We start from the raw sequence: 27,854 nt of genomic DNA on the forward strand, positions 1-27,854 counted from the left end.
CCGGTTCCCCTGCATCGGCAGGCGGACGCGCAACCACTGCGCCACCAGGGAAGCCCCTATTGTTATTTGAAAGAAAAATAATTTATTAGGAAATGGGGACGGCTTGGTTTTAGTGATTCAGCACTTGTGTCAGTTAAGGAAAGAACACCTGCCCCATAAACGATGTGTGAATTCTAACCACAGACCAAAGGACTTTTTTTGGTTACTTCTTTATTGACATCCGGAAAGGCCTAAAACATATTTAAAACAGTTTTTCCCAGAACTTGTGAAGTCAAATCATGTGAGTTTTGAATTGTGTTCATTATCAGAGCCCACTCTGATGTTAAATATTAGTAACATAGTTACTAATTTAAATAAATCCCTATTTAAATATATTATAGTGTATGTATTTATTCCAGTAATTAAAAAAAATTCAGCAACGATTTAGCATGTTCAGAGAGATAATAGGAACTTGACAATAATAAAAATTTGAACTTGTCTTAGAACAGACACAGGCTGAACCTTCCTCTTTTCCTTCCCTCCCTCCCTGCCTCCCTTCCATTCTCCTTTGTACTGTAGTCATATGCGACTGGATACGTTTACAGATGCTCTTTGACAGTAATGTACTTTGAGTACCAGTTATGTGGTGTAGTAAAACAGAAGCGGCGGGGAGGGAGCGTATAAAATAACATCCACTGCTATCAAGTTTTTCTCTCAAAGAAAGGACAAATAATTAAGAAGATAATAATAGAGATGACACCTAAAAAAATTCCAGGTCGACTATACATGCACTGCATGCTTTAAAAAATCAGGATTAGGAGGTGGCTGTGACCCTAGTGACCAGGCTGGGAGCGGGCTTCGGGGTCGGGTGTAAATCATGGCCGCCCGAGGAAGGTTAACGCAGGTGCAGCTTCCGTTGGCAGGTAGGAAAATACGCCACGGCGGGACCGGCCTGGAGAGGGAGGGTTGTAAATCCTGGAAGACCAGCTTAGTGAGACGCGTCGGATCGGACACGGAGGGGACAGCTCCGAGCTTGGAAGGTCAGCCACAGGCTGTGCGATTGCGATGCTGACGTCCCCACGCTGGCTGCCTCGGTCTGGTCTCTCCCAGTGCATCAGAGCCGCGACAGGAGAAGCAGCTGACTGCCCCAAGGATCCATTTTCTTTTTCTTTTCTCTATACCCTGCCCTCTCGTAATTTGTCCATTTAAAAAAAAAGTGATTTTCTACATTTCTAGTAAATCTACTCTTTTTGGAATAACACAGCATTCTGGATCAACAAAATTAACCTCCTCATTTTATAGAGGCAGAGACGTATCCACGAAGTCTTTGTGCAATTATTCTATCCACTGATCATTAATAAAAAGAACAAAACTTTCTTTTTCAAATAACAGGATCAGCAATTATCTTTCTTAATGATACTTAACTATAAGGAAACATAAATAATCAAATGATTAAATAAATCTCCAAGAACATCCATTTATTCAGCTAATTCACTGAATGGCTGCTGAATATCTGGCAGTATGCTGAATTTGCAGTAACAAAGCTCATTAAGTCACCATAGCCCTCTCAAAGAAGTCAAGAATCCTCATGAAGTCAGACATAACGGCTACAAAGGTGTGTCATGTGGTGCTCTACACTAATAAATGCTTGACGGGTTGTGTGATCACTCCTGGATTGATATATGATATAGTTTTGGTCAACTACTAATTAGAACATCGGAATTTTCTGATAATATACCTAAGGAAACTTTTTTGGTATAGAAATAACATTATTTTGAAGAAGACTTCTTTAAAGATGACATTTAGTAAACTACTTTTATTGCAACATGCTTTAAAGTTTAAATGAGTGCTTTAAACCACTAAAGATGGAAGTAAGAATGGAAATTTTAATTTCTGCTGTTAAGAACGTTCTCTTCTTACTTGGAACAATAGCCATTCGTTTGCATGTTCTCATTAAAAATTTGACAGTGAAATTATCTACTGATAGATGCCATTCATCTGACAAATGACCTGTAGCATTGTATTTTTACTGTTGGGCTTCATGCTGGTTGGTTCTCTAATTCAGTTTTCTCTAAAAAACAAAGCAGAATTATTCAAGGGAACATCATGTTTTAAAAAAACACAAGCTCAATGCTCAGTAAAATTCAGAAATAAACCCATGGTGAATATTAATTTCATCCTACTTATTAAGAGTAACTGATAAAAGTCATGCCAAACTTTCTGGAGAAAATGACTTTTGTTGAAAACTGACCAGAATGGATTTAGTCATTCACCATTATTAGCTTATTGCTGGTAGATTTTGGTAGCCTTCAATCCTTGGAAGTACGTGGTCTCATACAATGAAATTTTGTCAAATGTAAGACGTTTATTTGCAAGCAGGCATCAAAACACTTATATGACCTGTGTGTCAGCTTGATGTAGTCCCATCTATTTGTCTTTTTAAATACTCTGGCAGCACCTTGCAATGAACCAAGTCTCTAAGGTTCATTAGAGACTTCTGCAGCAATATTCCAGCTATCTTTCTAGTTACATGACAAAACTGCTTTGAATCAACTGCTGAACCAGGATTGTGAAGCCCAGGGCCTATATTGGGCTCACTAGATTCTTATACCCCTTTGCAGGAACAGGAGCTCCTGTGTTACATTTGAAACTAATCAACACATTTTAAACACCACTCATTTCACCAATAAGGCAATCTTAAGATTGGTATTCATTATTACAATTAAGAAAACTATGTTAATATGAGATAAATGTAGGTGACACTTGTGATAGTTGTTTTAAGAGTATGAACTTCTGATGAATCTTTTTTGTGTTAACTAGTCACCCTGGGTTTATATTTCTGATTAGTGTACTTCAAATATTAACATTTTTCTCATCCCTTCCTCAGGGCTATAGGTTAAAAGTATTGAACACATACATGTGTATTTCATTGTCTATGCTGAAGTATTTCAGGTAATAACATTAAATATTTATGTTTGCACGTGTCCCAGATACTCTATTCTCACTCTCAGGGGAGCAGATCTATCCAGAGTTGCTTTTGTTTTGTTTTTATTCTTGAAGATTTAACTAACTAACTCCCAAATTTGTATCATTTCCCAGGTTGACATATGTAGTCCTGATTTTCTTTTACTTATTTCATGATTTATAACAGTATTTCTCAAACCTAAGTAAACTTTGGAATGTACTAGGGAACTTTAAAAGAAGAAAACATATTCCTGGGTTCTACCCTGGAGAATCTGATTTAGAATTTTTGGAGTAAGCCCTAGAATCTGTATTTTAAAGTTTTCCCCAATTAATTCTGGTGCAGCCTGCTGGCAAACAGTTGTTTAAGAGGAACTGGATAGGACCATCTCTGCTTAAGGATGACCATTTGACGTTAGAAACAATATATCAGGAACTGAGCACGGTGTTTCCTTCCTAGTTTTTCCACATTTTAGTATACCAGCCTTCTCTTAGTGCCCCAACATCGTGGTCTGGGAGTCATTTTGGCCCCATTTTTCTGCTTTTCTTTCACCAGTTTGTGAAGGACCATTTCAGTGTTTGCAGCTGCCATTATATTCGGGCTCTCCTCACTGCATACTTACACCCCATGGCACCTGGTAACTTCTCATTGACTCTCCCGTCTTTTGTTACTCTGCAAGCAGCTCTTAGGAGACCTTTCTTAGAACCATAGCAGTATATTGCCTACAGTTCAAATCCGCTCTAAGTTCTCTCCAACCATTGGCTTTTTATTTTGTAATCAGATCATCTTGGAAAGACACTAGATGTCAGAGAATTCTTTAATACATATTAATTTGTTTAAATCTGAAAAGTGTTATTTTTACTTTCTGGAATGCCTGTCCCATGAATATTAATAACCAGCCTTCCACATCGACCCTGTTTGACCATAATCATACATCACCTACTACATATGTAAGAGACTATACTTTAAGTTGTTTGTTGCTGACATCATTAGTATGAGAGGACAATCAAGGTGATACAAGGACGCCCAAATTACCCAAGCTCTGAAGCACTTTACCAGTAGCAAAACCTAGGCGCTCGTATAAGCTTTTTTTTTCTTTTAGTAGAAAAAGGAAATGCTTTTCAATATGGTAGCCACTAGCCATTATGTGGCTATTTAAATTTAAATTAATTAAACAAATTTTTGGGTTCCTCAGTTACATTAGTTACATTTCAAGTGCTCATGAGTCCCATGTGGCTGTTAGCTGCAGGGCTGGGCAGCTCAAATTATATGTCCATCCTTGCAGAAAGTTCTAATGGACAGTGCTGCTCTAGAGTTCCTCTGGAAGTCCCAAAGGTAGGAAGAGGCTCACATCTTTTTCAGTATCAGTATAACGCACTGCCTCTATTTCTGCTATCATGACTCTCCTAAGGACTTACTGCAGTTTGGGGGTTATTCATTTTCTTCAGGCTCCTTCTACTGCTTCCCTTTGTCTGCATGTGTTCCTGTATTTGACTGAGGCTTTCTCAGTCTGACACTGGTATGAGAAGTTGCACTGCAGCACACGCTTAGTACACACACACACACGCACATATATTTAAATTAAACCCTTTATTTTGAGATGATTGTGGACCCATGAAATTGTAAGCAATAATACAGAGCAATCCCATGTATCCGTCATCCAGTTTCGCCTGGTTGTAACATCTTACAAAGCTATAGAGTACAACATCACAGCCAGGATATCGACATTGATACAGTCAAGATACAGAGCATCTCTATCATCCTGTGATTCATGTTGCCCTTTTATAGCCACATCCATTTCCCACTTCCCCCATCTCCTCCTTAACACCTTTTAACCATTATTCAGCATTTTAATAATTTTGCCATTTCAAAAGTGTTATATAAAGAGAATCATACAGTATGTAACCTTTTGGGATTGGCTTTTTCACTCAGCATAATTCTCTGGAGATTCATCCAGATTTTTGAATGAATTAATAGTTCATTCGTTTTTATTGCTGAGGGGTATTTCATAGTATGAATGTACCACAATTTGTTTAACTAGTCACATGTTGAAGAATATTTGGTCTGTTTCCTGTTCAGGGCTATTATGAATAAAGCTACTGTAAACATTTGTAGACAAGTTTTTGTGTGAAAATAATTTTTTATTTCTCTGGGATTAATGCCCAAGAGTGAAATGCTGGTAGTTGCATGTTGTTATTTCTTTTAGGAAACTGCCAAACTGTGTTTCTGTGTGGCTCTACCATTTTACATTCTCCTGAATAATGTACAAGTAATTCAGTTTCTCTGCACCCTTGCCAGCATTTGTTGTTGTCACTATTTTTTATTTTAGCCATTTTGATAGGTATGTGGTGACTCTCATTGTGGTTTTAATTTGCGCTCAATAATGGCTAACAACGCGCTCATTTGCCATCTGTATATCTTCCTCTGTGAAATGATTGTTCATGTCTTTTGCCTATTTTCTAATTGGATTGATTTTTTTACTATTTGATTTTGAGAATTCTCTGTAAATTCTAGATATAAATTCTCTATCAGATACATGGTTTGCAAATATTTTCTCCTAATCTGTAGGTTGTCTTTTCATCTTTTTCACACTGGCTTTTACAGAGAGTTCTTTTTATTATTTTGAATGTGTGTTTAACTTTGTCAGATGCTTTTTCTACATCAATTTATTTGGTCATATGCTTTTTCTTCTTTAGCCTATTAATATAGAGGATTACACTGATTGCTTTTTGAATATTGAGCCAACCTTGTATCTTTGGGATTAACCACACTTGGTTATGATATATAATTATTTTAATATGTTGCTGGATTCTATTAGCTAAAATTTTGTGAAGGATTGTTTTTTGTCTGTATTGATGAGGGATATTGGTCTGCAGTTTTCTTTTTTGTGATGTCTGTCTGGTTTTAGTATAATGGTAGTATTAGATTCATAAGATAAATTGGTACATATTCTCTCTTCTTCTGCTTTCTGGAAGAGATTGTGTAGAACTGGTGAAAATACTTTCTGATAAGTTTTATAGAATTCTTTAGTGAAACAACCAGGGGCTGGAGATTTCTTTTTTAGGACTTTGTAACTATGAATCAATTCTCTTAATAGTTATAGGACTGAACCAATTGTTCCTTTTATTTTAGGTGAGTTGTGGTATATTGTGGTTTTTTGAGGAACTGGTTCGTTTCACCTCAATTGTTGAATTGTAGGCTAAGTTGTTTGTAGGATTCTCTTTCTTCCTTTTTGGTGTCTGGAGGGTCTGTAGTCATATTCTCTGTTTTAGTCCTCTTATTTGTAATTTGTACCTTCTCTCTTTTTCAGAATTGCTAATGGTTTGTCAACTTTATTGATCTTTTCAAGGAATCATCTCTTTGCTTCATTGATTTTCTCTTTTTTTATGTTTTTCTTTCCAAATTCTTGAGGAAGAGGCTTAGAATATTTGAGATTTTGCTCTTTTTTAATATGAGCATTTAGTAATATATATTATCCCCTCAATACTTCCTTATCCGTATGAAAATTTGTGATTTGAGATGTTGCAATTTTCTTTTGGTCCACAGATTATTTGGAGGTATGGTATTTAGTTTTCAAGTGTTTGGATAATTTTTTATTATCTTTCTGTTATTTATTTTTAGTTTAATTCATTGTGGTCAAAGAATACTATGATTCAGTTCTTTAAATTTGTTGAGATTTGTTTTATGGCACAGGATATCTCAGTATATGTTCTGATGGGCACTTGAAAACAATGTGTATTTGCTGTGTTAGGTATAGTGTTCTGTAAAGGTAGATTAGATCCTGTTGTTTGAAGGTGTCCTTGTTCTTCTATATCCTTACTGATAATCTATCTAATATTTTATCAGTTGTCAAGAGATGGATGTTGCATTCTCCAGCTATAATTGTGGATTTGTCTATTTCTCCTTTCAGTTATATCAGTTTTAGTTGGCATATTTTGCAGCTCTGTTGTTTGATATATACATATTTAAGATTGCTGTATTTTCTTGGTAGACTGACCCTTTTATCATTATGTAATATCTATCTCTGACACTAGTAATTTTCTTCACTCCGAAGTTTACTGTATCTGATGTTAATATAGCTACTCCTGCTTTCCTTTGATAAATTTTTGTGTGATATATCTCTTTCCATCCATTTTCTTTCAACCTACCTGTATTGTTATATTTGAAACGAGTCTTCTGTAGATAGCATATATTTGGGTCATGTTTCTTTTAATCCACTCTATCAATCTCTTTTTATTGATGTATTTAGATCATTTACATTTAATGTAACTATTGATATGTCAAGGCTTAAGTCTATTATATATTTAGTTTTCTGTTCGGTTTCTGTTTTTTGTTTCTCCAACAGGGGGTGAGGTGTATGGCCTCATTATTGCCATAATAATGGGGTTAGAAGCCCAGTTTCCCCTTTCAGCCTCTGTTGACACTCAGAAAGGAAGGGATCCTTCTTACTGCTGGTCAGAGTGGGAGTACTGGCTCCTCACTAGGCTTTTGCTGATACCACTCTTGATAGGAGAGATAATAGTGCTTATTACTCTTGTACACATGGCCTCCAGTTACACCTTGTGATGGGGTGGTGCCTTATTACATTGGCTAGTGGCTAAAAGTCCTAATTTTTCACTGGACATCATCTGACATCACCCCAAGGGGAGGAGAAAGTGTGCCTCAGTACTGCTCGGTAGGGTTGGAAGTCCAGGCTCCTCACTTGGTTTCCCGGACAGAAAATGGGAGTTTATTACTGTCTCACAAAGATGCAAGTCCCATCTCTCAACTCTGCCTTTTCTGACACCGCCTCAGCAAAGGGTGGGTGAGTGTCTTATTATACTCATTGTGGGTGAGATTCTAACGACTCTACTCAGCCTTTCCTGGTGTAGGTGGTTGTGGAACCAAACATTTTTCTGTGGTATTTGGCTTGAGTAGAGTGATTATTGTCAAAAAGTTTTCTGTTTTACTAGGCTGTTCCTTTCCTGGATTTTTGGCTAGAGAGAACAGGATTTATTGGAGATTTTTTTTGTCTGTACCCATTGGCATTTCTAGGTTGCTAGTATCTTCAGCTTCAAGTCTGGAATACATGAGGTTAGGAAAATGTATGTCTACTTCATCTTCCCAGAAACAGAAGTCCCAGTTGAAGCCTTTTAATAAGACTTTACTATAAACTAGAGATTAATACACCTAGCGCTCAATAAATACTTGTTGAATGGTTTTATAAATAAATATAATACAGATGTACTATTCATGGAACCCAAACCCAGGCCCTTTCTCCTAGTACATGCAGTTTTCTTTCATAGTAATTATCATTTTGTAATCATATATTTGTATGATTGTTTGATTAATGCCTTTTATTTCAGTGTATTAAATATTTCGTGAAGGTTAAGACTACATATCATTTGGTCACCATTATATCAGTAGTACTTACCATAGTCTTTTCACTTAGCACATAGCATGTATTCAATTAATTTGTTGATTATATTAATGTGGAACCACAGATACAGAGGGCTGACTGTACAGTATAGGCAGGTTTTCAACTACCTGGAAGGTAGGCGCCCCAAACCCCAGCGATGTTCAAGGGTCAACTGTATTTGTTTGGGTGGGGTAAATAGACAAGGTAACTTGCAGCCAGAGCCACCAGCCAAAGCCACTAGTCATCCCAGACCTATCTTAGTTGGTCACCTCAAGAAAGACGGATTTCAACATGTTGGCATACTTGTAACCCATTTGTGGCATACCAAGGTTTGTTGGTACAAGGTGGGAAAAAATTGACCTTTGATGTATCTTTATTCCCAGCCCAAGTCCATCTTCTCAAGTTTCTATTTTCACTTCTGTAATTTTCTCTTTCTTAGGATGACAAAGAAAATAACATTTTTTTATTCAGGGAAAACCCCATCCTTATCCATAAGAAGACATTTATTTTCATCTTAACCAAGAAAATCACACCAGTTTACAATAGTATAACATTATACTGAATTATTCGGTCTTAAACAACATCATATGAAATAATAATAATGACACCAATAATGGCTAATATTTACTGAACCCTAAATAGATGCCACATTCTGGGCTATGCACTTAAAAACTGATTATCTACTTTGATCCTCAAAGCAACTATCAGAGGTAAAATTACACCTCATTTTAAAGATAAAGAAGTTGAGGCACTATCCCCGTTTTATAGAAGAAGATATTGCCTGAAGTCACACATTTATCAGATGTAGATCCTGGTTTTGAAACTGACTCTAGAGAAGGCATTCTTATCTGTGATTTTTACCTAATTAAATGCCTAGGAATGAATGGAGAGAAGTGTGTGTGTGTGTGTGTGTGTGTGTGTGTGTGTGTGTGTGTGTGTTTAACAGTTGTATCTCTTAAGGGAGATAAAGTTCAACCCTGAAATTTCATCCTGCAGTCTCAACCTCAGCAACAGACCTCCTGTCTTTGGTGTTTCAAATAAAAATATACATTTTTTTCTTCATAAGACAATGTAAGTTTTAGAGGCACATGCAACCTAATTTAAATCCTGAAATATACATACCTTTCCCTCACCTTTTGGATCAGAGACTGTTAGCTGCCCCCCTTACTATATCTGTTCTCTCGGTTTTTTGTGGTAATAGAGCTTTCAGCTGTGAATGCAGCTGCCTGGCTAAAGATGCTGCACAGCTCTCTTGAAGCTTATTGTGGCCACTTGATTAAGTTTTGGCCAATGGATTGTGATAGTAGTATTTGACATGTGAAATTTCTATTGCCTGCCACTGAAACAAAAGGAATGTTTCCTTCTCTTTGTCTCTCTTTCTCACTAGCTGAATTTCAAACAAGATGGTAGGAGCTGAAGCAGCCACCTTAGAACATACCCAACAGTCACTATGAAACCTCTTCTGGAACAGTCAAGGGCATGTGTGTTTTTGAGGGGCATGATACCTTGTCACATAACTCCAAAATGCCACTGACATCCTTATAACTTGTGCTTCAGGTAGTTTTATAATGGGCAACCTATGCTGTAAGCAGTGGCCCTGAACATATTTCAATCAGTTGACACATTGATTTGTTATGAGGAGCAACTGGTGATGGCTATCTTCACACATTTTAAGGCTGCTATGTATAAGAATTAAATAGTTGTTTTCTGTATGATTCTAAGGGTAAAAATTGTTCTAATTGTGTGTATATCCTATAAGACCACATATTACACTTAAAATATAGAGCTTTTTAACAGAATTGCTCAAAAGTAGAGTGGGTCACCTTAAAATAATTGGAATTCCATCAGTGAAAGTGTTCAGATATAGTTTGGACAACCAGTTGGTAGAGATAGACACTCAGTCATTTTAATATGTTAGTAGGATGTGATGGTATTTAAGCTCCTGACACTAAGACTAGTGATTCAAGAGATCATTAGAATTAATGGCACTTGGCTTAGAAATATAAAATGAAATTAAAACTAATCCTACAGCTGCCATTGGGCTATATAAAGTTGTGATTATTATCAAGGTAGATGTTTTATGCCTCAATTCAGACAGCTGTCTGGAAAAAAATGATGGATTGAGGGACCCTGTATTCTTCTGCCAGATTTCTTTTACTAAGCCTTTGAGGGTAAATTAGCCCAATCTGAAGATTAAAATCTTTAAAAATAAATATCACACAAGGGGGCTTAAAGAAAGCAAGAAAAGTCATAGTACAGGACTGGGCTGGAATAATTTATACCTGGCTTGCCATCTTCAATTGATGGATAGTCACCAGGAACTTTATGTTGAGGAGGATTATTAGGCCTCATCTGGATTCAGCTGGAAATGTGCCATGGATGATTACTGATGGGAAGGGAGAATGGTAGAATATAGTATAGATATTTGCCATCTCTCTCATGGAGAATACCTGGCAAGTTAGTTAGATAGAACTCACAAAATTCATCTCTTAGGGAATTTCACCTGCTCCTGGCTTTGGTTCTTACTGTGTAGATGCAACAGTTCAAAGTGTCCGGGCTTAATTAGGTTCAAGCACTGCCTTAGACAACTCAGAAGAGTATAATGTACAAATCAGAATGACAATGTAGTAATTTGCAATTAGGACTATTACTGTCAAGTTGATTAAACTTCCTGTATTTTTTCGTCAGGGCACTCAGGCTGCTGGTGACATTGAGATAGATGAGTTAATAATACTGACTAAGATTTTGTGTATTAGGCTATAACTTTCCTTTTTCCAGTATGTTCAAATTTTACTCTAACTCTCTAACTCCCTGAGGCTACATCCTGTTTCCCTGCACTGACTGACTGTGGTCATATTTGTACTTAACCATTTAGAGAAGTGCTTCTCAAACTATCTGTAGTGAAGGTCCAATTTATTTTCTTTTCCCAATCCATTATGGACTGGTACTTTAATAAAATGCAATACAAATGAATTATTATAAAAATAAAATAAAAAATAAAGACATACAAAATTCAAGCATTTTAAAAATTATTTAAATCAATGAATATAAAATAACTTCAAAATTCATATTTCATAAGCAGAATAGTTAATGAAGTATTCAATACTAATGAGCTTAGGGAAAATTTATTATGTAGTGAAGCTTCATTTTGTATGCTTTGGATAAACACATTATAGTTCATTGGAGCCCATGTATAAACAATTCAATCAGTGCATTGATTTTATGATTTTAAATGGCTATGGAGGTCTATGATAGCTTTATTTAACATTTAGGATATAAAACATAGGCAAGTATTTATATTAAAGTATAAAAAATGTACTTGAAGTCAAGTCATTCCTAAAACAATAAACCAACTCCCAATGCAACATTGTTCATCTAAGAAATTATAACATTACTTACGATGAAATTTTGAGAATTAAAATCTGGGTAAAACGTGGGGAATATTTGGCCGATAATAATGTCGGGAGATGCAGAATCACTGATTTGTTCCATCATCATAAGGAAATGTTTCATAGATATGTAGGAGGGATATTCATTTCATACATCTCAAATCCGTTTGGTCTGATACTTGTTGACACAAAGAGCTGTGATGATGACTTCTATCGTAACACCAACTTACAGACCCTCTAAGTACAGTTTTATTTAATCTATTAAATTGATTCCACCATTAAACAAACATCAGATTTTTAGCTGGTGAAGGAAACTGTTAATCTTTCTTCCTCAACCACTAAAACTTAATCATCTAAATGCCTCACATTTCACTCAGAGTAGTTGAAAAGTTGGACATTTTCTGGTTTCTGGGCTCACTATGATTTTAACCTGCTTTATTGACTCAGGCTCCAGCCTTTTCCACCCATTGTGGTTTTCATTGCTTCCCCATGTTCAAATTTTATAAGACTCACCAATATTCACTATAGTTTCTAGCATATTTCTGTCTTTAAACTTGATTTCCAGGATAACAAACCCTAAATTCACATGAAAAACCCCCATATTCTTAGAAGTAAGAGAGATTATACCTTAGCTCTACTTGGTGTTGGCCATCATTTTCCTTATACTTGGTGCCACTGTTTTGCCTCTTTATATTGATATTTTGGCAGAAGGGAAGAGAGTCTCTATGACCTTGAAAGATCATTTTCGATCAATATTCAGATATACCTCTCAGTGGTATACCCAGTATCTAACTGGTAGAATCCATCCCTAGTAAAGCTGCAAGCTTGCTGTATTATGCTTATTTATGTGCAAACTACATTCAAATATCATGTTCATCTATTTTGAAATATATTCTTCATGTAGTGCATGGGAATGACTTTGCCTTACAGGAGATGGAGATAGTCTCTTTATGGAATAATGGCCATGTAATAATAATAAAGAATAATCACGATTGTTTCTGAGGAGCAAGGATAAATCTCTACTAGCAAGCCCAGTCTACAGACACTGTCATACAATACCAATCCTACTTTACAGAATAAATTCCTAGCTCCTCCAAACATATCTCAGATCATTTTATGAGCCTAATCCTCAAGTCCAGCAATATAAAAATGGTAAACATAATGAAAAATGGCAAATTTAACAAGCAGAGATTCATATTATAGAATTACCTGCCCTTAATATTCCTTGTCTAGGGAATTCACAAGGTGACCAGCTAATCTCACATATGCTTGTACATTTGTTATTAGTTATACCAAATGAAGGTATAACCCATGCCAAAGCTTTGGGTTGACTATGCTTTAAGCTGTTAATGGAGAAGGACTTCTACTATATTCACAATAATTTATTGTCATTTTACAGTAAAGCTAAGTTATAATTTAACATTCACTAAGGATCCACTAATTGACAAAACTGTGCAATTAGCTGTGTGTGTGTGAGCAGGGGTTTAAATATAGTTAAGATGATGTCTCTTCTTTAGGATATCATAATAAATTCTAAAGTATACATAATATCAATGGTCAGAAAATAATACCCTAACAGCAGGCTGTGATAATGATCACATAGGGGCCATAATGGAGATACATGCAAAGTACTATTGGAGCACAGAGGAAAGAATTAATTCTTACTTAGGTGGGAATAAAGGAAGGCTTTCAAGAAGACAATGAATATGAGCTGAATCTTTAGGATTGGTTGAACTTTGACAGGCTGATGATGGGATGAGTGGCTGGTATGGTGGGGGTGGGAGATGGAGGAAATGAGTATACGTTGAGTAAAGGGAAAAAAGCCTCTAAACAATGTAAGTTTCTTCTTCCCTGACTGCCACACATTTTCAACTTTGTAGAGGAAAAAGGAAGAAAATCTATGGAACCAATTGTTTTGGTTTCTTCCATGTGATCACAGCATTGCTTATATGGATTGTCAAATAAGGGATGGGCTCATAAAAGGATATTAATGTGTCATTTTTATTGAGCAAAGTAGCATTACAGAAAAGGTGATTTCAGAGGCACATGACTCTTTCATTACAGCCTTCAGGGGCAATGTTTGATCACTGAAAATAGGCTGCTTTGTTCAGCTTTCTCTGATGTTTGGCCTTATCCTGAACACATATGCTCTGACTTGGAAAGAATCAGTCTGTAAAGATTTAATAGATTCTAGATTTGCATAGTCAAAATGCATGTCTTGTGGTTAAAAATGAAATGAAAACTATTTTTATATCTATATTTACACAAACACATAGTTCAGACACACATCTCAGCAAATTTTAAAAAGGCAATTAGGCATATTATATGTGCTTGTTCTGAGATTATGAAAGTTGGCTGTTTTTTAAATTAACCATTTTATATTTTCACTGAAAAAAATGTATTTTAAGAGACACTATAATGATGATAACGATGTACAAGAACTCTTCAAGTTTCAGGGGTTTGAGATTTGCTGTATATTCTGTCACCTATCATGGACATAACTTTCTAGAGTTAGGTGTCACTGACCTCTCTCTTTATTAAAATGAATTAATAGCCTTCTTGCTTAGAGAAAATTGGAAGTCACAAAGAATTAAAGATAAATGTTAAAGATTAACATTTCCATGAGGCTCTTTTCCTTACATGACTGAAAAAAGTGATTTTCTTTTTTCAAAGCGAGAGGGATGATTAGAAAGAGACCTGAGGTGTCAAAAGCCTTTTGTGTGGTGACTAAAACTCACAGAATTTTCTCTTAGAATTCTCTGGTTTCTATCCCCTGTGAATTGATACGTAATCTCACATAAACTCATCTTTTAATTTTGAATTCCAATGGAACCTTTGAAAGAAAGATGGCATTCCAAGTGAGTCAGTTTGCTATACATTACATCTTCAATTAGACATTTGTTGCGTTGAGATTAAGCCAAACAGACTTCCACTGAAACAGGATAGGTCCAATTACGTTCTATTTCGTGTGACACAGAAAAATCTTACCATGTCACTTTGCTATTTAAAATCCTTCCCTTTCTCTGTCCTTACTTACAACATCCTCCATCTCAATGACGCTGAGTGCTTCCTCTACCTGACATGTCTTTCTCTCTCTTGGTGAGTTTTGCAACAATCTCAGAACAGAGATTATTTCAGTTATACATTTGTGGTCTAGACCAGTGCTTTCCAAACCTTAATGTACTTATGAATCATCTGGGGGTCTTGTTAAAAATGCAGGTTCTGATTCAGCAGGTCTAGGGTCTGGCTAAGATCCTAACAAGCTCCCAGGTGATGCAGCAGGGCACACTTTGGATAGCAAGCGCCTAGACACATATGACCTCTCATTAAATTGGCATTAGTTCCTGGACACTGATAACTGAAAATGTAAATTCTCTGACTCTGAGGTTGCTTCAGACTTTGATTGGCTTTTTTGTTTATTGGTAATTTTGTAAAGACACTGCACGATCTGGATTCCCTCTACTTCTCCAGTCTCCTTTCTTACCAGTTCCCATTTCTTACTTTATATTTGAGACATAACAAATTATGTGAAGTTTCCAGAATGTATCAGACTCTTTCGCATCTCACTGCCTTTTCAAATACTATATCCTCTGCCTGTCCTAACATTTTGTGATGCTTCCTTTAAAACTCAGCTCGGCTGTCATCTCCTCCACAAATCTTTCCCTAATCTCTTTCCCATATAATTGCTTAATTAAATGCCTCCAATTTACTCCCACAGTGCCCTGTATTTTCTATATTATAACTTTCTCATAATCTGCTTCAGTTGTCTGCTTACTTGTCTGTTCCCTTCAGAACAGTGCTTCTGGGCTTCCCTGGTGGCGCAGAGGTTGAGTCCGCCTGCCGATGCAGGGGACACGGGTTCATGCTCTGGTCCGGGAAGATCCCACATGCCGCGGAGCGGCTAGGCCCGTGAGCCATGGCTGCTGAGCCTGCATGTCCGGAGCCTGTGCTCCACAACGGGAGAGGCCACAACAGTGAGAGGCCCGCGTACCGCGAAACAAACAAACAAACAAAAAAACAACAGTGCTTCTATGGGGAAGGCATATGCATTTTGTACTACTGCCAATTGCAATGTCTGACACATAGTAGGTATTCATTAAAGTTTGCTGAATGAATGAGGAAGGGAAGTTGATGTGTTGGTAGTTATGCAATAATATAATGCAATATTTTTTTTCATGAAGCTTAAAATTGAATTGGGAGTAACAGAAACTAAAGTCATAAAAGGTTAAGTACAGGATGAGATAATACTGTAGAAGTAAAATGTTACTATGTGATTAATTTCCGAATGAGGATCATAGAAAATAATTACTCTGAGTTCACTGGAAGAAAATGTCACTGTGGATTTATTATTATTTTTTAATATACCAGTTTTTTCCATGAGGGATTTGAGATGGCTGACAACACAATGTATTGGAGTTAATAAAAAGTATGAACGCATGTGTAGTTAAGGCAATAGTATGAGAAAAGGAGGGAGTTTAGAAGTATACAAGGAGCTCATACACTAGCATGTCTGCAAAAATGATCCTCATTAAATAATAGACAGTAAGGTTGGTGTGCTAATTTTCATTTCCACTCTGCCTGGGAGGCTGACTTCTGTGGAGTCAGCAGCTCCATTGTCCTCTGGCTTCTGGCTGAACTGGGGCAATGAGGTGCCCGGCAGATGATCCAGTGGAGGAAAAAGAGTGAGATCAGGACATTTATGTTCTTGTGTTGCCCAGAACTGTCTGTGCCTGTGTGTAAATTGTCCCTTTGTTAAAATCTCCTTAAATTGTTTTGTGTGTGCCCCCTGTTCTCTGTAGAGACTATGATAAAACCACAGAGTTGTTTAAAGCTAGATTGAATGCTGGGCTTAATAACTTTTATGATAACCATTAATGCTATAAAAATGTTTCAGGTACTTGCTACATATCAGGCAAGATTCTATGAAGAGGTGTTTCAACAGAAGAATTCAGAAAACCAACAAACAAAGCTAAAATCTTGTGCTCATATTATTTATATTTTAGTGTGGTAAAGAGGGTATAAATCATATTGGAAGCAAGGAAAAATTGATATGTTTCAAACCCCACAGTTCTGCAATGTTTATTTACATCAACCTCTAGTTTACTGCTTTATTGTAAAGCGATAATATCCCAGAGATGTAGTTTTGGGGTTGTTTCCTTTTTACTGGGGCTAGATGACCCAGAACTTTTGCTTCTCCTCTTTCCTGTTGCTAATCTTTTGGTTATTTCACTGCTCAGTGTTCCTCCATCAGGAGATATAAAAGGGAAATAAATGGATGAAAAATTTAGCTTTGACATCTATGGTAAAAGGTTTGTTAGGAAGGAGACTGAAATCCTGAACTAAAATGAAGCTTTTCAGTTTATCTGGGTTTGTCTGCCCCCTATTGCCATAAAGATGTTGAGAGTTGTTTGCAGCTTGTCAAAAACAAGAGATAAAATGGACAAAATGTTATATTCATGATGATGAAGAGAACTAGGTCTTATAAATAGATACGGTGCTCTTAATATGAAGCCCTGGTGTACAAATGCTCTGTCTTTGGATGTTAGATTGTATTACAACCTTGTTTGCGGTACTTACTTAGATCATTGTTGACTCATGTGAGTTTAATTCTATGACCTAGCCAAAAAAAGATCATAAATCCCAGCAGGGGAAGACATGGTTGTAGCTTGACCTTGGAAAGATGAGCTAAAGGTGCTGAGGACCATAAATTCAATTTACAGTAATAACAAAAATAAGATTGTTTACACTTTGCCCAGTGGATGAAGTGAAAATCTAATATTTTTCCTGGTACATGCTGTATATTTTGCCAAGCTTGATTAAATTCCTGTTTAGCAGGTATCTGAGAGGAACTGAATAAAAACACTTCATATGAGACTTTTGACTCCTACTTTGTTCTTCGTTATTGAATTCTTTTTTTAAAAGCTGTTTTTCTTTTTTTTTCAGGTTCTATTTATGAAATGTTTGGAAATGAATGCTGTTTGTCAACAGGAGAAGTGATTAAAATTACTGGCCTCAAAATTAAGAAGATCATAGCTGAAATTTGTGAGCACATTGAGGGTTGTGAGTCTCCACAACCATTTGAACTGCCTATGAATTTTCCAGGTACAGTATTTTGCAACCATTTCTCATTTGTAAAACTGTATTCTTAAATGTTATATACATCTCTACAACTGAAAACAATGAAAAAGTGGTAGTTTTTGTTTTTTTTTTCTCTAGGGCAGTGGGTGAAAAAATCGGGATTCTTATAGTTTAGTGATTTTAAGGGCTAATAGAAGGCAAATATTTTCTCCCCTTTTCAGTACACATTGTTTACTTAGGACTTAATATTTTCTGATAACAAATATTTAGTGAATTTAACTATATATGCACCATTAGTTGTGCCAGATAGTGGGAATGAAGAAATTAAAGATATATTTTCATAAGTTATGTAGAACTAATTAGTACCTCCTAAACATATTTACCCTCTTTATTCCTTGCTCCCTGGATCACTGCTAAACTTCACTGTCTGGCCTTACTGACAAGTTTGGCTGCTCTTCTTTAACTAGTTAACCTTCAAAAATTAGGTTAGATATCAGGTCTCCTAGAAAACTTTTGTTGACTCTATAATCTAATCTAGATATCTCTATGTTCCCGTAGTATCTTGGGCACCATAGCATGCACCTTTTTGGGTAGTAATTCATGATTTTCTTATTTGTCTTATTCTTTAGACCAGAGTTGGCAGACTTTTTCTGTAAAGGACCAGATAGTAAATATTTTAGACTTTGCCTGCCAAATGGTCTCCATAACAACTACTCCACTCTGATGTTGTAACATGAAAGAAGCCACAGATACTACATAAACCAATGAGCACAAGTGTGGTTCAATAAAAATTTATTTACAAAAGCAGGTGGCCAACAGAATTTGGCCTGTGAACTATAGTTTGCTGAACTCTGCTTGAGACTAAAACTCTTTGACAGATGAAATACGACATATGTGGCTTTATTTCTATGAACAAGCACATTTTCTGGCACAGGGAATGTGCTCAATAATTTCCTGTTGGTTGAATAATTGTTTATGAAGGAATGATTAGTGAAAGAGGACAATCTAGTAAGCTGTTAAAACGTAATGTAGTTTATGGTATAACTGAAGTATGCATGGGTTCTGTGAGAGTCTTGATAAGATGGATCTAACTCCAGTTGGTTATGCTTCAGAACATGAATTTCAGAATCATTATATTTGAATTCCAACTCTGTCACTTCTTAGTTAGGTAACCTTGCCAAATTATTTACCCTCTTCTCATGTAAAATGGGAATAATAATACTATCTCTTACTGTTGTTGGGAGGATTAAATATTGAAATATTTTTAGATTAGTTAGAGTGATACTTGTCATATAAGAAGGGATATAAAAAAGTGTCAGCTTATATTACCATTGTTAACATTATTATCATCATTGGTGGAGTCAGGGAAAGCTTTTCAGAGAATGTTATTCTTGAGCTGAGGTTTGGAAAATTAAAATAAATTAACTGTATGAGGAGAGGATTATTCCAAGTGCTCCAATATTTTATCCCTTTCAGCTGAAATCTTATTCCTTGTTTAATTCTAATTACTTCTCATTACCCCATCCTATATAGCAATAGACTCCCAGTTAGATTTTAAACTCAAAGATTCCAATATGTTTTTAAACCATCCTTCCTTATTTGTGAATTTTCCATTTCTTGGGGGGTAATGATTTCTAATTTTATTTTATTGTGGTCAGAAGACATACTTTGTCTTTTGAGGCTAGTTTTATGGCTTAACATGTGGCCTATCCTGGAGAGTGCTCTGTGTTCACTTGAGAAGAATATATATTCTGCTGTTGTAGCATAGAGTGTTCTACAGATGTCTGTTGGTTTTTAGGATTGTTCAAGTATTCTGTGTCCTTGTGGATCTTTTGTCTAGTTCTATCCCTTTTAGAAAGTGGAGTATTGAGGTTTCCAACTGTTATTGTTGAATTGTCTGTTTTTCTTTTCAATTCTGTCAGCTCTAGCTTCATGTATTTGGGGACTCTGATGTAAGGTTTGTATGTGTTTATAATTGTTACCTTTTTTTGGTGGAGTTTCCCTTTTATCATTATATAATATTCTAAGCAATTTTTGTTTTAAAATCTGTTTTTTTCTAATATTACTGTTGTCACTCCAGTTCTCTTTTGGTTACTATGTTCATGGTCTACCTTCTTCTATTCTTTTACTTTCAAATAACTTGTGTCTTTGAATCTGAAGTATGAATCTACAAGTAAGTCTCTTGTAGACAGTATATAGTTAGATGGGCTTTTTTTTATTAATCCATTCTGCCAACCTCTGCCTTTTAATTATTTAATCCATTTATATTTAGTGTAATTATTGATAGTGTAAGATTTACATCTTCCATTTTGCTATTTGTTTTCCATATGTCTTAGGTCTTTTGTGTTTCTCTATTTGTCCATTTTTGCCTTCTTTTGTGTTAAATAGGTATTTTCTAGGGTACAATTTTATTTCCCTTTTTTAAAAAAAAATCTTTATTTTTTAGAGCTGTTTTAGGTTCATTAGCAAATTTGAGCAGAAGGTACAGAGACTTCCCGTATACTATACTACCTGTCTCAAATTTGCACAGCTTCCTCAATATCAAAATACCACTGTCTTTTCATGGTGTGTAACATGTCTTTTTAGCACTGAATAATAGTTCATTGTCTGTATATACCACGGTTCACTTTGCTGTTCATCTGTTGAAGAACAACTTGGTTGCTTTCAAGTTTTGGCAATTATGAATAAAACTCATAAACATTCATGTGCAGGTTTTTGTGTAAATATTAATTTTCAACTGATTTGGGTAAATACCAAGGAACATGATTGCTGGATGATATGGTAAGGATATGTTTAGTTTAAAGAAACTGCCAAACTGTCTTCCAAAATGGCTGCATCATTTTGCATTCCTACTAGCAATGAATGAGAATTGCTGGTGCTTTGCATCTTCATCAGCATTTTATGCTGTCAGTGTTTTGGATTTTGGCTCTTCTAATATGCATACCGTTATGGTATCTTATTATTGTTTTAATTTTCAATTCCTTAATGATGTAATAATGTTGAATATATTTTCATATGCTTATTTGTCATGCCACGTTCTTTGGTGAGGCATCTGTTCAGGTCTTTTGCCCACTTTCTAATCAGGTTATTTGTTTTATTATTGTTGGCTTTTAAGAGATCTTTGTGTATTCTGGATACAAGCCCTTTATCAGGTATGTCCTTTGCAAATATTTTGCAAATATTTTCTCTCGGACTGTGGCTTGTCGTCTCATTCTCTTGATAATATTATTCACTGAGCAATTTTTTAAAAATGAAGTCCAGCTTATCAATTATTTTTCTCATAGATTTTGCCTGTGGTGTCATGTCTAAAAATTCATCATCAAACCTAAGGTCATCTAGATTTTCTGCTACATTATCTTTTAAGAGTTTTATAGTTTTGCATTTTACACTTAGCTCTGTGATCTATTCTGAGTTGATTTGTGTGAAGGGTGTTAAGACCTGGGTCTAGATTCTTTTTTTTTTTTTAACATGTGAATGGCCAATTGTTCCAGCACCATTTGTTGAAAATACAATTTTTGCTCCATTGTATTGCCTTTGCTCCTTTGTCAAAGATCAGTTGACTATATTTAGATGGGTTTATTTCTGGACTCTCCATTCTGTTTCACTGATTTGTTTAGTCTTTCACCGGTACCACACTGTGTTGATTACTGCAGCTTTATAGTAAGTCTTGTCAGTTCTCTGGCTTTGTTCTCCTTTAATGTTGCTATCCTAGGTTTCTTGCCACTCCATATAAACCACAGAATCAGTTTGTCAGTAACCACGGAATAACTTACTGGGATTTTGACTGGCATTGCATTAAAGCTATAGATGCAGCTGCGAAGAACTGACATCTAAACAATATTATATATTCCTATTCATGAAGATAGAATATATCTCCATTTATTTAGTTATTTTATTTCTTTCATCAGAGTTTTGTAGTCTTCCTCATATGGATCTTGTACATAGTTTGTGAGATTTATACTTATTTCATTGTTCTGTTGCTAATGTAAATGGTTTTGTGCCTTTAATTTCAAATTCCACTTGTTCATTGCTAGTATAAATAAAAGTGATTGACTTTTGTATATTAACATTGTATCTTGAAACCTTGCTATACTTATTAGCAATAAGTATACTTATTATACTTATTAGTTCTAGGAGTTTTTTATTGATCCTTTCAGATTATAATTGAATACATTTTTGATATTATTATTATGAGCAAACAAAATTTGTAAGATTAACTAATAATAAGAAAATGAAATTTTTTACTTTATCCTCACTCGTTCCTTTTCTGCTGCTTTTCCTTTATGTAATTCCAAGTTTCTGACATACAATTTTTCTTCTCTCTGAAGAACTTTTCTTAACGTTTCTTGCAAAGCAGGTCTATTGGAACAAATTCCCTCAGTCATTGTTTGTCTGAGAAAGTATTTAATTCTCCTTCACTTTTAAAGGATATTAGGATTCAGATTACTTGGTTGGTGGGGTTTTTTTTCCCTCAACGCTTTAAATATTTCACCCTCCTCTCTTCTTGCTTGCATGGTTTCTGAGGAGTAGTTAAATGCAATTCTTACCTCTGTTCTTCTACAAGTATGATAGGTAAGATTTTTTTCCTCTGACCTTTTTCAAGGTTTTTTCATTATTTTTGATTTTCTGCAGTTTGAATATGATGTTCTTATGAAGTTTTTTTAAAAAATCCTGTTTAGTGTTCTCTGAGCTTCCTGGATCTGTGGTTTGGTGTCTGACATTAATTTGGGGGAAATATCAATCATTATTTCTTCAATTATTTCTTCTGTTCTTTTTTAAAAATAAATTTATTTATTTATTTATTTATTTATTTAATTTATGGCTGCGTTGGGTCTTCGTTGCTGCCTGCAGGCTTTCTCTAGTTGTGGAGAGCAGGGGCTACTCTTCATTGTGGTGCCGGCTTCTCATTGCGGTGGCTTCTCTTGTTGCAGAGCATGGAATCTAGGCGTGTGGGCTTCAGTAGTTGTGGCACGTGGGCTCGGTAGTTGTGGCTCGTGGGCTCTAGAGCGCAGGCTCAGTAGTTGTGGCGCACGGGCTTAGTTGCTTTGCGGTATGGGGAATCTTCCTGGACCAAAGCTTGAACCCATATCCCCTGCATTGGCAGGCGGATTATTAGTGCCACCAGGGAAGCCCATTGCTTCTGTTCTTACTTCTCTTTCTTTTCCTTCTGATATTTCCATTATGCATATGTTACACCTTTTGTTGTTGTCATACAGTACTTGGATATTCTATTCTGTGTTTTTGTTTTATATTTTTTTCCTCACTGCTTTTCTGTTTTAGAAAGTTCTATTGATATATCCTCAGGCTCAGAGATTCTTTCCTCAACTATGTCCAGTCTACTAATGAGCCCATCAAAGGCATTCTTCATTTCCATTACAGTGTTTTTGATCTCTAGCACTTCATTTTGATTTTCTCTTATGCTTCTGTCTCTCTGCTTACGTTGCCCACCAGTTGTACTTTATCCACTAGAAACCTTAGCATATTAACCGTAATTGTTTTAAATTCCTGGTCTGATTGTTCCAACATTGCTGCCATATCTGTGTCTGATTCTATGCTTGATTTGTCTCTTCAGTTGTCTTTTTTTGCTTTTTTTAGTATGCCTTGTACATTTTTTCATGATGGTTAGGCATCATGTACTGGTTAAAAGGAGCTGTCGTGAATAGGCCTTTAGTAGTGTGGCAGTAAGGTGTGGCAGGAGTGGAAACATTTTCTAGTCCTATGATTGTTATAGTATTTTTGTGAGCTTGTGCCTCTGAATTGTGAACTTCACGAATGCTTCTCAGTCCCATTCTCTGCATCTTTAGGTGGGACGGGATGGCTGGAGTGGGTTGGAGTTGGGTATTTCCCTTCTCCCCTGTGGAAGACCAGAGCAGGCTAAAGCTGGGTATTTCCCTTTCCCCAAGTGTAAAGGTGAGAGTGGGCTTTTGTTGCGTATTTTCCCTAAGTGGAAGGCTAGGGTGGGTGTTAGTTGCGTATTTTCATCCCTCTGGGTCAATGAGTCCTAATAAAACACCAGTAGTTTCTCTCGAGGGCAGGTCTTATTGAGAACAGAATGCTCTGGCCTGTTTCGAAATGGTTTCTTTTGCCTTCCCCCCACCAGAAGCATGAGGGGATTTTTCTCTGATATTCACTGTGAGAGCCTGGTTAAATTTTTGGTGGTAAAACTTACAAAACTGTGGGCCCCCTTATGACTATGTTTCCCTGGAATTTTTTACTCTCAGACTTGTCCACTCTGAGCCTCTAGCAATTCATCAATTACAGGCCGGATTTGTCTACCCTGGTATTGGTTTTTGTAGCAGTTTCTTCTGTGGTAAATTGAGATTCTCTGTACTTGCCTGTCTCTCCAGTTTTGGAGGCAGTAGTTTGTCCTGTGATCTCACTTCTCTGATATATCTAAGAATAGTTGTTGATTTTTCAGTTTGTTCAGCTTTTCACTTTTTTTTTAGGACAGAGTGACAACTTCCAAACTCCTTATATGCCATGCCAGAAACCAGAAATCTGGTGGTTTTTTAAAAAAATACCCATATATATTTAGTTATTTTATCAGTGGTAGCCTGGGGATTACAATTAACGTCCTAATTTATAACAATCTAGTTTGGATTAATGAATTTAATTTCAATAGCATATAAAATTTGGCTCCCATATAGCTCTGTTTCTTACCCCTTGGTTCAAATTTTTATTATTATAAAAATCACATCTTTATACATTATGTGCCCATCAGTACAGATTTGTAACTTTTTTATGCAACTGTTTTTAAAATAAGATATGAGAAAAAAATTGAAAACAAAACATACATTTAAATTTTCTTTTAATTTACTTTCAGAGTTATTTTTATTGATACTCTATTTCTTCACATGGAATAGAGTTACTGACTTGTGTCCTTTCATTTCAGCCTAAAGGACCCCCTTTAGTGTTTCTTGTATGGCAGGTTTGGTAGTGATAAATTCTCTCAGTTTTTGTTTATCTGGAAATGTCTTAATTTCTCCTTGATTTTTAAAGGATTTTTTTTTCTGGACAGAGAATTTTTGGTTAATAGTCCTTTTCTTTCAGCACTTTTAAGTATGTCATCCCAGTGATTTCTGTCCTCCGTGGTTTCTAAGTAGAAATTAGCTTTTAATCTTATGAGAAACCCTTGTATATGATGAATCTTTTCTTCTCTTCTTTTTTCAAAATTCTCTAACTGTTGGTTTTCAACAGTTTAATCATGATGTGTCTAGCCATGGATCTCTTGAGTTTATTCTACCTGGAGTATGTTGAGATTCTTAAATGTGTAGATTAATGTTTTTCATCAAATTTTGGAAGTTTTTGCCATTATTTCCTGAAATATTTTTTCTACACTTTTTTTCTCTCTCCTCTCCTTCTGAGGCATTCATTATTCACATATTGATATGCTTAATGGTGGACTTCCCTGGTGGTGCAGTGTTTAAGACTCCACGCTCCCAATGCAGGGGCCATGGGTTCGATCCCTGGTCAGGGAATTAAGATCCCACAAGCGGTGGGGTGCGGCCAATAAAAAGAAAAAAAAAAGAGGGTGTATTATATGCTTGATGGTGTCTCATAGGTCTTTGAGGCTTTGTTTATTTCTCTTCATACTTTTCATTTCTTAGAATGGATAATCTCAATTGACCTGTTTTCAAATTTGACTTATATTCTCTATTTGCTAAGACTTAATAAAATATTAAGTATTTCCATACTTCCTTTTCATTCATAAACATAGTTTCTTTTAGTTCTTAAAACGTATTTAATATAGCTGTTTAAATTCTTTCTCCAGGAATTCTAGTGTCTGGGCTTCCTCAGAAACAGTTTCTATTGATTGATTTTTTTTCCCCTTGTTTATGGGCCAGACATTCTTGTTCCTTTGCCTGTCTCACAGTTTGTTGTTGAAAACTGGATATTTTCAACAATATAATGTGTCGGCTCTATAAGTTGCATTCTCCTTCCTCCTCAGGGCTTGTTTTTGCTGGTTGTTTAGTGATTTTTCTGAACTAAGTCTGTAAAGTCTGCATTCTTAGTCATGTGTGGTCATTGAAGTCTCTGCTCAATTAGCTTGGTGGGCAATGAATGTCTGGACAGATATTTCCTTAAACAACTGGAACCAAGAAGTCTCCAGTCTTTGTTAAGAGGTTCTGTGTTCATTTGGAGGCATGCTTTCAGCACTCAACCAGGCAATTGAAAACTCTTGCTTAGCTTTTACTTCCTGTTCATGTAGTGCTTCAAAGTCAACCAGATTTGAGAGCTTACAGACTTCTCAGGTCTTTCTTGAGCATGCACACAGTTCTGGGCATGTGCACAGTCATATACATGTATGTGGTCTTCTAGATTTCCAGGAATATGTTGGAACTTCTCAGTGTCCTTACGGGCATCTCATTCCTCAGCTTTTCCTTTTTAGGCTTTTTGGTTAGCCCATTTTTTTCCCCCCAACTGTTATACACCACTGCAGGCAGCCACAAAAATTAAATAATTGCCTCTCATTGTTTTTGACAAATGCTCTGAGGAAAACTATTTTCCACTCACTGAGCTCAAAATAGATCAAATAGAGACAGCATTACAAATAGAATCTTCCAGGAAGTCACCAGACATATCAAATAATGACAATTTTCTGAGAATGATCTTTGAAGGAACTCCAACTTCTTTCTCCTCCATCTTGTGACTGCTAGGCTGCTGGCTTTGCCATGATTGCGGGCTGTTGGTTTTCAAGGCTACTGGAGTTGAAGGGGTTTGGAAGAATGGGAATACAAGCAAGTTAAAATGCCACAAAGTTTGCTGTTCTTACCAAGATTCAGCCCCTTTTTCATTAATAAATGTTCTCCAGATTGCTGCAATTCTTTGGTTCACTTCCAGAGTTCTGAAAAAATTAATCCTGACGATTTTTTTTTTTTACCAGTTTCTCTACTGCTTTTTGGAGGAGACAATTTTCAAAGGTCCTTATTCCACCATTTCACTGACATCATCCACTGTTCTGTTCCACATCACACTCTCAAATGAGAATCCTAATGATGTGCCAGACACCATTCTAAATACTTTTGTATATAAAACTGTTCTAAACACTTTTATGTATATATAGGTTACTAATTGAATTCACATTTTACATATGAGAAAACAGAGTTACAGAAAGGTCAAGTAACTTGCCCAAGATCACATAGTTAAGTAAGTGGTTATGTTAAATCTACACTAGCACTGTTGGATAGAAATATAATGTGTATTCATCCAACATTATTTATGTGGCTGTCCCAGGAAGCTTCACTTCTTCGACACATGGTCCACTCCATAGGGTTTCCCCTGAGTGAGTGATCAGAACAAGCCCAAGATGGAAACCATAGTCTTCTATAACCTAATCTCAGAAGTGAAATACCATCACTTCTGCTATATTCTTTTGATCAGACAGACACATGCTGGTGCAATCTGGGAGGGGATTGCACAAAGGTGTGACAACCAGGTGGCAGGGACAGGAATCACTAGAGCCATCTTAGAGGCTACATAGCACAGATATTTTTAAAAGTAAAAAAAAAAAAAAAAAAAAAAGAATTAATTTTAACAATGTATTTTAGTTAAAAACATGTATCTTAAGTATTATCCTTTTAATATCTAATCCATAGAAAAATTATTGAGATATTTTACATCCTTTTCATGTTAAGTCTAAAACCCAGCATGTATTTTCCACTTACAGCACATATCAAGTCTGGCCATGCAACTTTCAAGTGGCCAAATTTCAAATGCTCAATACAGTGCTCCAACTGTGGTACTGTATTAGAGATCACCAATACAGATCTAAACTGTTCCAGAGTCTGTGCTCTGAAGCACTTCTTGCTTAATCATAGAAAAGAGAGAGATGGTCTTTTTGTCAACCAACATCAGTGTTATAATGGGGATCCACAAATCCCCTGGATATGTGACATCCTTTCTAACTTTCCTGTTATATGCAGTAAGCATTGTAATGTTAAAAAATCTAAATTAATGCTACTCCTAAATAACATGACAGAGGAATTTTTAAATGAATGTTAGAAAATGTATTAACTATAAAATTTCCTTCATATGTTTTATGGATTTG

The 27,854-nt window shown here is 35.9% G+C and overlaps 1 protein-coding gene across 1 annotated transcript in view; it reads left to right on the forward strand.

The window, feature by feature from the left end:
* Positions 1-27,854, forward strand: part of THEMIS (thymocyte selection associated) — a 178,491-nt gene that overhangs the window by 17,307 nt on the left and 133,330 nt on the right. The window contains exon 2 of the mRNA XM_028494728.1: positions 17,672-17,830. Coding sequence (XP_028350529.1) covers positions 17,672-17,830 — 159 coding nt within the window. The remainder of the gene's footprint in view (positions 1-17,671; positions 17,831-27,854) is intronic.

Source organism: Physeter macrocephalus, chromosome 10, assembly GCF_002837175.3.
Source record: "Physeter macrocephalus isolate SW-GA chromosome 10, ASM283717v5, whole genome shotgun sequence".
Lineage (NCBI taxonomy): Eukaryota > Metazoa > Chordata > Mammalia > Artiodactyla > Physeteridae > Physeter > Physeter macrocephalus.